This window comes from Zootermopsis nevadensis, unplaced genomic scaffold, assembly GCF_977971745.1.
Source record: "Zootermopsis nevadensis isolate Lab colony 2312 unplaced genomic scaffold, Znev_1.0 Znev_ptg000015l, whole genome shotgun sequence".
Taxonomy (NCBI): Eukaryota; Metazoa; Arthropoda; class Insecta; order Blattodea; family Termopsidae; genus Zootermopsis; species Zootermopsis nevadensis.
The window spans coordinates 1,085,397-1,097,609 of NW_028259147.1; the positions used below are offsets into that span (position 1 = coordinate 1,085,397).

General features: G+C 39.7%; 1 protein-coding gene across 7 annotated transcripts in view; it reads right to left on the reverse strand.

The window, feature by feature from the left end:
- Elk (Eag-like K[+] channel) overlaps window positions 1–12,213 on the reverse strand; it is a 95,241-nt gene that overhangs the window by 6,390 nt on the left and 76,638 nt on the right. For 5 of the 7 annotated variants that reach the window (XM_022071826.2, XM_022071824.2, XM_022071829.2 and 2 more), the window contains 6 exons: window positions 9,559–9,722; window positions 8,276–8,489; window positions 3,861–4,040; window positions 3,265–3,473; window positions 639–888; window positions 112–398 (listed from right to left, as the gene is read on the reverse strand). In XM_022071826.2, coding sequence (XP_021927518.1) covers window positions 112–398; window positions 639–888; window positions 3,265–3,473; window positions 3,861–4,040; window positions 8,276–8,489; window positions 9,559–9,722 — 1,304 coding nt within the window. The remainder of the gene's footprint in view (window positions 1–111; window positions 399–638; window positions 889–3,264; window positions 3,474–3,860; window positions 4,041–8,275; window positions 8,490–9,558; window positions 9,723–12,213) is intronic. The other 2 variants (XM_087348996.1, XM_022071825.2) reach the window with 1 other exon arrangement.

Consider the following 12,213-nt stretch of genomic DNA (forward strand, 5'->3'; position numbering starts at 1 on the left):
TGTTAGTTTAGTCTTCCTTTTCCAGTCCAAAAACAAGTCTTCTAATAGTAAACAGTGCATTTCCAGTTCATTATAAGTAAGACCACGTGTCATTCATACTCCGAGTCTTACCTCAGCCTCGTATCCTTCTCGGAGGTTGTACGTGAGGTCGTGTTGGATGTCATTTGCAAACTCCTGCTGGTATTCTGGGTACAGTCGCAATACATCCACTAGACCTTGCATGTTGATACATTTTAGATCGCAGTAAGTGAGCGCCTTCACATCACAACTTGATTTTATGACAACATCGCCACTTCCACCTCCTCCCGAACCTCCTACTCCGCCACCGCCGACTATACCTCCGCTACCGGAGGATTGCAGGTACATACTTATGTCACAACCAAACAAATCACCCTTCCCTATAACATCGTAAGACACAAAGCATTATTGTTCTGAATATAGCCAATTTAATATCTTCGTTAAGCTGAACAGTTGGCCAAAGTGATAATAAATGCCAAATGCTGATGGCAATGAAAACTTAGTTTTGTGATGTCAGTAATTATTTTCCAAAATGTCATCTTCCCAGGTATTTCTGTGAACTACTGTACTCAAGTTACGAATCAGAGTAATGACTAATCTATTGTAAACGCAGAACGTACCCAAGATGGCAACGACCATACTATTCTGAACAACTTCCATGGACCCATTGCAGAGGTAGTAGATGTACTGAAGGGCATCTCCCTTGTGGATGAGGTACTCTCCGGGCGCACAGAAGTTGCTGCGAATGTGCAGAGACAGGAGTTTGAGGCAGCCCTGCGAAGCGCTTTCGAAGATAGGCAGCTGGAGAATTTCGCGGTGAAGGTGCATAGACACGTCGCCTCTGAGCTCCTCTGGGAATTCCTTCAGCGTCTATGATGAGAGGTGAAAAGCAGTGCCAAACGAACACGAAGACGGGTGGATATTTGCACGGGATAAGTGTCGGACATGCCGCTGTCATAATTGTAACAAATGCATTTAAAAAAAACTTGAAATATATACCAAAGTTTGGAAAATAATAAAATGTGATGTGGAGCAGTATGTCTGAAATGAGAGACAGTAAAAAAAAATTTTTTTTTGGGGGGGGGGGAGTCCACAAGGTCAAACATAAAAAAAACTAATATTTATAAATGTTTTGTAATAAACTTATTATGGAACACACCTGTTGGTAGTCGACTATGTGAATTAGATTCTGAATACACGTCTCTGTTACCGCACGTCTAAAGTCATAAGAGATTTAAGAAACAAACATTTTGAAAACATGTACCAGTAGGCAAAATTTCAGGTTTTCATGGCACTGAATATGAAGATGACTGTCTTCTGGGAAGTTGCATCATAATTTCAACCAGGCTACACGGTGCAACATCCAAGAAAACAATCATTTATATACCAGAAATTTAATGAACTGTGAAGGTAGTTGAAGACAGCCATCTTAATAATCATCAACATAAGAACCTGAAATTCCACCTAGAAAATACTAATTTGTAAAATGTCACTGGACCATAATTGGTCTACAAATATGAAACTATTATTGGCTACAAATGGTTCAAGAAAACTTGTTCTTGATATCTGACGTTCTTGCCGAGGTTCTAACCGGTTGTCAGGTGCTTAACACATGCGAACTTAGCAGGGTATCTCAGCGCTAAATGTTTGACCACTTACCAACATTCTGATATTGTGAAATTTGTTACAAGCAACTCACGTATTGTAAAGTTATATTTTATAATCAATGAAAGAGCATAAAGCAAACCAGATGTTACTGGATAAGCCCTCTGGCACAAATAAATTCAAAAGGGGGCAGATATATTAAAAACTGAACAAAATCTTGCGGAAAGAAGCAATAAGAGATTCGATACATCAGTCACAAACACACACAGAGAATAAAAAGCAGACCACTTACAACTACAAATTGCAAACATCGAGATGAACAAAAGGCAACTCGGCTCTAGCATTCCGATAAAATTATGAAATCTTAACATTTTTAAGTAATAAGAAAATAATTTTGTTATAAGCAAATTATGTTAGTGCAAAACAACAGATAAATGGTCCAATGATTATGAAGTCTAGGATCACGAACACAAAACAGGAAGGGGGCTGGTAATTTATATGCATTGACCTTGCTAAAGACCATTTGCTTTGCTTCGATTAAATTAACATCTTTTATAAATGATGAGTTTATTAACAAATGGCATTGCAACGTTGGGTATTGATGTTCATTGTGAATCAATTTTTAATTCCACCAATTATCAACACCTTTAAGGTTACTGAATTGAGCTGACAATCTTAAATGTGGACTTAATTGTACTGGTGACTTTTTTTTTTACATTTTAGACTTTGTACTTTGAACGTAAATTTACATAGCGTATGTTTCAAGCAGACTATGAGAACTACTATAAACACTGATAGTAAAATAGACTTAAATCTACAATCAACACACGGACAAATGAAACTAATGCTAACTGCACTGCCGGAAACCACGAAACACGTAAATGGCCGAGGTTATGAAAGCAGAACAATAAAAATGTATGCATTTATGGGTCATTTCAAAATCTGTATGTAAACTGAGTAGAATACTTTTCCCACAGTCTTAAAATTAATTAAATTCGTGTCATTTTATTACATAATCAGAAATTTCTTTAAAAATCCAGATTTACTGTGGTTTATATATAATTAACTAACTCCATGGAGGACAGTTTGAATTGAGAAGCTAACAGTCACTAACCTAATCAAAAGTTTTGCCATTTTTGTATGAAACTAGAAGGTTTGTTACAATGTGAGATTTCAAGTTTCCAACGCTCGAGAGACACTTAATGACGACGAAGGCAGCGGGCACCTATAAAACATCAGTCAACATCTACAAGACCACATGGCGGAACATTCTAGAAGACATCACCATGTTTACAGGAGTCCGACTGTGGACGCAGTCCGAAGATCCATGAGAAATGTATCAACGTGATAGTTTCTTACAGTGAGAGGTTCTTAGCCCCTTCCAGCTGCACAAGTTGAAGGACCACCCCTTGTTGACTGTCTACGACTACTTATTCCCTCAATACGGAGCTTGTCCTCTCAATCCATAACCTCAATCCACAGGCAGAACTGATATTTCAGTGATTATTAAAGTTGAAGCATAAATAATGTAATTACTTAGAAGGAAAATAAATGAAAGCCTCGTAATTGTATTTGGTAGATTCAGCGTGGAAGGAAAGCAAGGTCAATGCGTACGTCTGTTACTGGGATTACAATACACACCTCTCTCACCTCGTGAATGTCGATGCCATGGTTCAGCGACCACATGGTCTGGAAGTAGTCTTGCATCCTCTGCTTCATCTCTTTCGGAATCTGATGCAGAGTGAGAAAATCCTTGAGGTCTCGCCATTTGGTCTGATACAGGGATCGCCTCGAGTACATGCGTTGGATTATGGCGGTCACGTTACCGAACACGACGGCGTGCATCAGTGCTGTGACAAGTTGAGAAAATAACACAATTTAACCTGAAATAGGTCGTATAAGCATGTCGGATGGAGGTCTTGGTGGTTTATTGATGCATATTCCATTTTATTGCAAATTTATAAATAATATTTCAAAATGTGTTCATGTCTAAATAAACTTATAAGACTTGAAGTTTTCACTGTGACTGAATTAAATAAAAATCTTATTGAGCAACAAACCGTGGACAAAATCCCAGTCAAAATTGAAAATTTTCTTGAGAGAAGAGACATTCCAGTTGTTAGAATGACTTGCAGGAATGTCTTTGGCATTACAACTCGTGTCTCGTGCTTCTTTCAGAAGTAGCAGTCCTAATGCCATCTTAAGTCCACTCATAACCTATAACTGTGATCACTTACCTCCGATAAGCATGGTACAGATGCTGAATATCTTCTCTGAAGTGGTGTTTGCAGAAACATTACCAAACCCAACGCTGGTGAGGCTCGAACATGTGAAGTAGAGAGCGGTGATGTATGACTCGGAATGCGTTATGTTATTCACAGAAATGTTGAGCCTCTTTGCCATTGCGTGAATCCAACCTGTAAAGAACGATGAAACTCAGAGTCACTTACTACAACGTAATTAATCTTCTGTCCTAAATGAAGAATATTTTACAAAAATGATAATATGCCAATCTTTATTAATTTATTTCTGGTATGATAGAATGACCAATGAATAATTGATTTGAAAGGACAATATAATTCAAGAAACTGACCTACCAGGGTAGCCAGTTCTTGGGTTGAGATTCGAACTGATGACTGCCTGAATGAGAAATCCGACATTCTGGTTATACTTGCAGTAAATATGATAGTTCATCCACGTGTATAAACAATTTGCAAAAAATATGAGTAATTGGTTTGTGCTTCCTGAAATGTTAGCACGAAACAGCCTTGACGTTCATCAATGAAGATATTAATCTACTAGCTGATATTGCCTTTGAGTTCTTGCACTGTCGGAGCAGGCAGCGTGCAGACATCTCAGGGGAACATCCTGCCTCCATCATCACATCAATACGATGATACCGGAAGACTATCATACACTTTACAAATGTCTTAAACACCTATCAAATGAACCTCAGAGCAGGTCTGGAGAGCAATTTGGCTCGCTGTTATAACCCAAAGAGGGCGAATGGATATTTGGCTAGAAACAGAACCAGACCCCACGCAATTATATTAATTAATCAGACATTGATATCAGATCTATAGCGTAGGTTAACCAATGGCCATTGTCAGAATATAATTCTCCTTACTCGTGTCTCGTATGTTCAGCTGTTGGCTGCACTGGCTGATAATTTTCGTGTTTAACCTTAAAATTCTTCTGCGTGTGTCATAGTACCTTATAACACACCACGAACACTATTCCACGGTTCCCAGCTCATCTTACATAACCACCTTTGCACCTCACCTGATGCTACGGAAGATGAGAGGTTGACTTAAAGCAATAAAATTTCCCACAAGAACCTCAGGTGGTCATGTTACATAACGCGAGTACTGCAACCTTTAAAAAATTCGATCCAAACAACCATTATCATTCCACGTGCTTCTGGAATGGATGGATTTTTGTGATGACTGTACTTTGAGCCGGGAACGAATCTAATTAAGCAAAGAGGTCACGCATCTCCAGTGAATTTGACCGCTAGAAGCTCTTGGCAGGTTTACGACCATCAACCAGCCAGCCATCTGCTCAGATAACATTGTCGAATGGAGGGAGAGCAGGGTTTGATATCCTCCGCCAGCTGACGGAAACGAATCTCACCGAAATTATACATAAAATTCAGTCCGTACCGCGAAGAAAACACAGTAAGAAATCAGAATTGCATTAATAAAAGAACTTCCAGGTTCTTTAAATTCAGTAAATAACACCTCAAATCGGCACAGAATATTTTAATTTCCTTATTATTATTTAAAACTTAAAATATAGGTCCACACAATTACAATTTTTCCTTCTGTTCTGTGTGCTCCAGTGACTCGACACATTAACCTAACCAACGTCCTCAATCTGTGACCAAAGAACGGAAAAAAATCATAATTCGTGATCTTCACCTGATATTAAGATTATCAAAACAAAGGAGAATGAGATTGGCGCGGCATGCAGTACGCACGAGGTGATGAGAAAAGCTTATACAATTTCAGTATTAAAACCTGCAGAGGAACAGATCACTTGGGTGGGAAACTTACATTGGGGATAATATTAAAACGAATCTTATGTAGAATAAGATGGTGGTGACTGGATTCAGCTGCCTCGGGATAGGAACCTGTGGCGGTCTTCTGTGAACACGGTAATGGACTTTCTTGTTCTACAAAAGGCAGGGAGTGTCTTGAACGTATAATAAACTTCTCGATATGGAGTACGCCACAGTCTTCTTTCTTGGGGTAGGTTTGGTGTCAGAACGGCATACACTGCTTCGCTCTTAGTTACTTAATAACGCTATAATATCATACTTTATGTGTTTCGTAATGAAGATGGACTGGCGATATCGTAGGTGGGGTTAAGGGATGGACGAAACCCCACCCCCACGGATCTGATCACTTTGCCACCCACACAGAGTGCGCTGAAGACGTCTTGAGAATTCCCTCCTGAACTCCACACTCCTCGATCTCCAGTCTTCTTCTCATTACTATTTCCTTTTCTTGGAACCTGCTGGTTCGTAGAGCTTGAATATCAGATTAGACGCTAACTTCTGTGGGCGTCTTCGGAAGACCAACTTGTTCTGAGCTTGCAGGACTTCGTTAGCTCTCCACATCCAATTTATTACGTCTTAAGGTTCAATCTGTATATGTAAGTCATATAGGACACACGTTTTGAGACGGACATAAAAAAATCAGCTATAAAGCCAAACTACAAGGCAAAAAATAAGATCAATTAAGACTGCACTGCTCCATGAAATGTGGGGTAATCGTTCCGGATAGACGCTTGAAGTTCCAAAAGGAACATCTTCAGTACACGCGTTTGTATGCATTTTGTTTTTGCAATTAACGCTTTAAAGCCGAAGCACGCCTAAATAATATATCAAAATTCAGTCCATACCACAAAGAAAACAGTTTCTCATGGGTTTCGTGTGATTCTCATTATAAACAGCGATTATCTCCTTAAACAGCGTTAACCAGTTGATCTCTGTAATGGTGAGGCGTTGTGTTTTCTTCGCGGTACGGACTGAATTCTTAAATATTATTTATATGCGAAAAAAATTCATTAATAGATCAACCTCTGTCCATTCTCCACTTTTCATCTTTACCTTCAGCATTTCCAAAGGCCTTACCGTCACTAAACCTACGTTTACCAGAAGGACGAGCGGGCAATGCCTGGGCATCTTCTTGGCCGTAAATTTAATTTTTGTCTCCCTCCCCCCCACCCGTTAAATGTAGTGCCTATCGCCACTCCCCATTCTCTTATCACTTCCTCTTTGTACGTTCTTTATTAAGGTTTCTCGAAACAAGACGTAAATATCAGGACACAGAATTCAAGGGAAAACAGAGAAAGTGGAATAGATTTAGAACACTGCAACTTCAAAGCTTCTAAGTATCGTGTGAATTACATCATTTGCGTCGTATTTATTTGTGATGAGCAATCAGGCGCCGTGCCTCAAGATCTGAGGCTTGGAAGCGAATAAGTGAACCGCACTCTCACCACAGAAGGCGTCAGAATCCGCGTAAAGAGAGGGAGGGAGGGAGGGAGGGAGGGAGGGAGGGAGGGAGGGAGGGGGTTCTTCCGGCAGGAGCATTATATTTCAAAGGCGACAAACAAGGGGGTGAGGAAACACAGTCTTTTGCTCGACAGCGCTAAAATAGAAACTGATAGAATTTCGGACGCATTTGCGAAGTATTTTTATTTTTTACAGCGGAACAAAATAAACAGAAATTGAAAGCATTTCTGAACATTTCTGGACACAAACTGGATAAATGATAATTATTAACTAAGCTTCTTCTGAAAACTTAAAGTGCGAGTAGATCTTGCGTTCACCTATTCGTGTATTTATTTAACGACACTTTTCAAGAGCATTAATTATATATGACTGTATCTGCCATGCACAAATTTGTATCTGCAAATCATGAAAATGTTTAAAAATGATGAACGGAGCATCCTGTAGGAACTATCCCAGCATTTGCCAGAAAGAACTAAGAAAAGCCAACAAAATTCTCTCACATACCACCGTAGTTTCGTAACCTAGGCTAAGTGCAACATAAACACGTACAATCAAAATATTAAGAAGCAGGCGGCTAACCGTCTGAGCTACGGCGCGGCCTAATAATCGCCGTATAATTCTCGATTCCCCTGCTAGCACAAAAGTTCCTTTCTCTGTCAGGCATGTTGCCATAGTTACAGGGGACACGCAGACGCCCCCTGTAAGCTCGGACTATAAGTTCAGCTTAAGGGCACAAGGGATTTATTAGCCGTCCCATAAACTTAACTAGAACGTGGTCTTGAAGGTCTAGGGTTCGCTTCCAATTTGTACCGAAGACAATTTATAAATTCACCTTAAAAATTTTTTCTAGAAAAACATGAAATATACTTCAGATTCATTTCTTATTTGTAACTGACGTTCTGTGAGGTAAAAAAAAAGTTCTGACGGTGGCGAATCCGGTAGCAAGACCTAAGAGACTGAAATCAACCGAACGAGAAGAAAATTCTTTGAACCTTAAGGTGTGGAATCTCTTGGCCAGATAAATAGGCTGACAGGAGCGTGTAGTTGGACCCTATTCAAAGCCATATGAACGTACTTCGTGAACTCTCCGTCTTTGTTGTAACATCCGTTTTAATATTATCCTCCACTCACCGAGGTCCCACTGATCGTCGTTCCTCTGACGCTCCTTGTCGGCCACGACGTACCACACGCAGGCGAGCCAGTGGGCCACCAGCGTGAAGGACAGCATCAGGAGGGTCAGGATCATCGCGCTGTACTGAGAGTAGCGATCCATCTTCTGCAGCAGGCGAGCGAGACGCAACAAGCGTGTCAGCTTCAGGAGGTGGATGTGCGAGGGCCCTGACTCCTGCAACAGCACCCAGGGTCAGTGCCTTTCCTCGGTCCCTCCACGTGAATGCCGAGACAATAATTTATCGTGTCCGAAATTACGTCACGAATCGACTTTCGTAATTCCCCAACGTCGTCTTCGAATTTAATTTCAATTCTCACGTAAATTTTTCCTCAAAGCTTAAGTAAACATATGAACTATTAAAAATATATTAAAAAATTAGCCGTTAATCACAAATATAATAATGTTAAAAGATTAAAATATTCTTTTTTACGTTCCCTATCGAGTACTCGATTTACATGTGGAACTTACACGACTAGTTTCGGCTATAATTTAGCCATCAACGGGTGTTATGTAGTTTAAACTTATCACTGAATTACTGATTTTTACTGTTTTTTATGATTTATAGTCTTCATTTTCTTATGATGTTCTTGTCCTCTATATTGTTTCTTCATTCGTTGTATTATCACAGGTCACTATTATGTTTGTATTTCGTATTTCGTAGTGACGTCAATATTTTGTGTATGGACCAAGAAGTAATATCGTATTCGTATGTGAGAGATCGGATATATATAATATATTTTTTTAAATATATTTTTAATACTATATAAATCACAATATGACGCATCTACAATATCTTAAACATATGAACGTGCAGATGTATGGGGGGGGGGGAATGGATGTATATATCCACGCATTCTTAACTACGTCACCAGAAGGAGCTGAGAGGTCAGCTTCACGCCCTGACCGTTTTAACACAGAGAAAATAAAAGTTTAAAATATTACCATTCGTCTCTCTGATGATGGACACACAAAGTACTTCGAAACGTCAGTAAACTTCTGCCAGTTTGCACAGCAAGACATCCTATAAGGCAGCCATATTTATTATCAAATTGAATTTTGTAGATTTCTGCGTAATCTTTTTAAGGCGTGTTATTCTGTATTATCACCGGGTGAAATTAAGAGTCTCAACACAAAGAGGAACCTGACGTGGGCCGATCAATTCCGTTCACGAGTCGCCCGGAAAGCACGCGAGACGGGTAGTCTAAACAAGGAGCTGCAGGCGCACTGTCGCCCCGAGACTCACCTCGCCGCTGTAGACGTCCGAGGCGTACAGTAGGTCAAAGGGGAGAGCTGCCAGCAGGTCGACTATGAACCAGCTCTTGAGGTAGTTGAGGGCAATGGACCGAGAGTTCGAGACCACTTCACCCTTGCAGTTCACGTACGTTGTTCGGAAGTTCAGGATGATGTCTGTAAAACAGCAAAAAACATTCGCGTGCTTGGATATCCGGTTCATTTTCCTTTAGAATATGATAGTCGCTCAGCTGTTACAAAATTTCCACCTTAAAAAATAGTCTAAAGTTTATCACCACATGAAAAAAACCCCGCATGTGGACCAAATCCTGAGCCAGCTGAATCCACTCCACACAAGTTACATTTTAATAGTATCACGTTTTGTAGTTACTTTTTGTAAGGCGGCAGAAAACTCAGCTTGTAGTTTAATCTTTTTAACCAAAGAGTAGGCCATGTTCATGGCTAGTTGGAATAAACGTGCTTTTTTAAAGTACGACCAAGTTCACGCACTCTGCCACACCAATTCCGCGGTGACCTCAGGAAGACCTACGGGGTTTAGCTACTGCAGATGCGATTCAATTGCGTGTTGTAGCATCCAGGAGAAATACTTTTGTGTGCGCCTGCCGTTCAGTCGTTTTTCCATTACAGCAATCCCCCGCGGCCAAAGCTCATCCCGACACTTCGATCATATATTTCTACACTGACAGAAATGACATCGATTCTAAACCCCGCGTATGTCTGTCTTTACGTGCAAGGTGAAAAATATATCGCCATTCTCTCCGAAATGGAGTTATTTTACGTGTCAATTTTTTTTTATTACAAGACGTTTCTTCAATTCACTTGTGCAGAATCCGCACAGAGAACGTAGAATCTGCCAAGAACATAACATTTGAACAAATGGAGACGAACCAAAATAAAAATGACCATGACGGTTGACCGCCCTGATGATGGAGGCAGCAAGCACCTCCGAAACGTCGGTAAACCTCTACCACAGTACACGTGGGCAACATATAGAAGACGGCCATCTTCACGCTCGCCTGATATTTGAAGCTTAAGAAGAGGCGTTTCGTGATTTTCCTCAGTTTTTGCCTGACATTATGCAACTATACCCTCGTTCCTTATCCTTTCATCGACCTATAGTCTGAGCTTGTGATAGCGTCGTTAAATAAACCACTTCTTTAACCCTTTAAAAACTAGTAGTAACTATGTGAACCACCTGATTCAGCATTTATTAACTCCGCATTTTAAACAAAATGTGTATTTATGTGTTTCGTATGATTCTCGTTATAAACAGCGATTATTTCCTTAAACAGCGTTAACCAGTTGATCTTACTAATGGTGAGGCGTTGTGTTTTCTTCGCGGTACGGACTGAATATTTAAATATTATTCAGATTCCTACGTAGTGTATTTATGTTTTTCGTATAATTCTGAAAATAAACAGCGATTATTTCCTTAATCAGCGTTAACCAGTTGATCTTTGTAATGGTGAAGTGTAGTGTTTTCTTCGCGGTACGGACTGAATCTTTAAATATTATTCAGATTCCTACGTAGTGTATTTATGTTTTTCGTATAATTCTGAAAATAAACAGCGATTATTTCCTTAAACAGCGTTAACTAGTCGATCTTTTTAATGGTGAAGTGCTGTGTTTTCTTCGCGGTACGGACTGAATTCTTAAATATCATTTAAGATAAATTTCGGGCTTCAAAGGGCAGATGTTTTAGGTCTCACATATTGGACGAATACAGAGTTTCGTTGGTTCCTACACAAAACTTAGGCTGTATGCTACAATGGTTAGAAGTGAATTAAGAAAAACGTCTTTTGGGATTCGACCCAGAGACCGCCAACCTCGTCGCTTTAAGGCACAATAAAAGATGAGAAACTGTAGTTTCTCGAGTGAAAGATTCCGAGAAAAGATTCATCAAGATCCATCTGCTGATATTGATTCGATCAGTTTCAGACTTTGTCAGCACGCGTTATAATTCCAGGGCTGGAGTCTCGTCTTCTGGAAGTGAATTCAGCGAAGAACACAAAGAAATATTGCTACTGTAGCGCTGTTTATAAGTATTCAATATCAGATCCGTATTATGCCACTTATATTATATTACTTTCATTCCACACACAAATTGACTTCAGCAACCTCTTATCCAGGGTGGAGTGCTCACGAAATGAAGCGACTCAGAGACGTGAGTGGGTGTTCTCAAGGATTCAATTTAAAATGTACAGCTCAGTAAATAAATTTGATCTCAAATAAATACAGGCGCACGACGAGAAACAAAACCAACATTTGTAACGCTCGGTAAGGAGAACTTCGTGTACAAATTCTTCAGCACGTAATTAATAGCAACAACGCAAAAAAACAACAACAAAGATTTGTAAATAAATAACTAAGAATGATTTCTGTAAATATATCTCGTCCCAAAAGTCACAAAACCCGAAGTTTAAAGGTAAGTATTTTATTGTAGCAAGGAAATTTTAAACAAAAGTTGTAATTACGTAATTAGAACATTACAAACACGACATCCAACTTTGGGTTGCGTGGCTTTTGGGGCAAACTGTATATGTCATTCGGCTCTAAAATGGCTGTCATTCCAATACGCATCCACGCATGAAAGAGGCTTCGCTAATCTTGTCTTTGACACGAAGTTCAAGATTCGCTCTCACGTGAA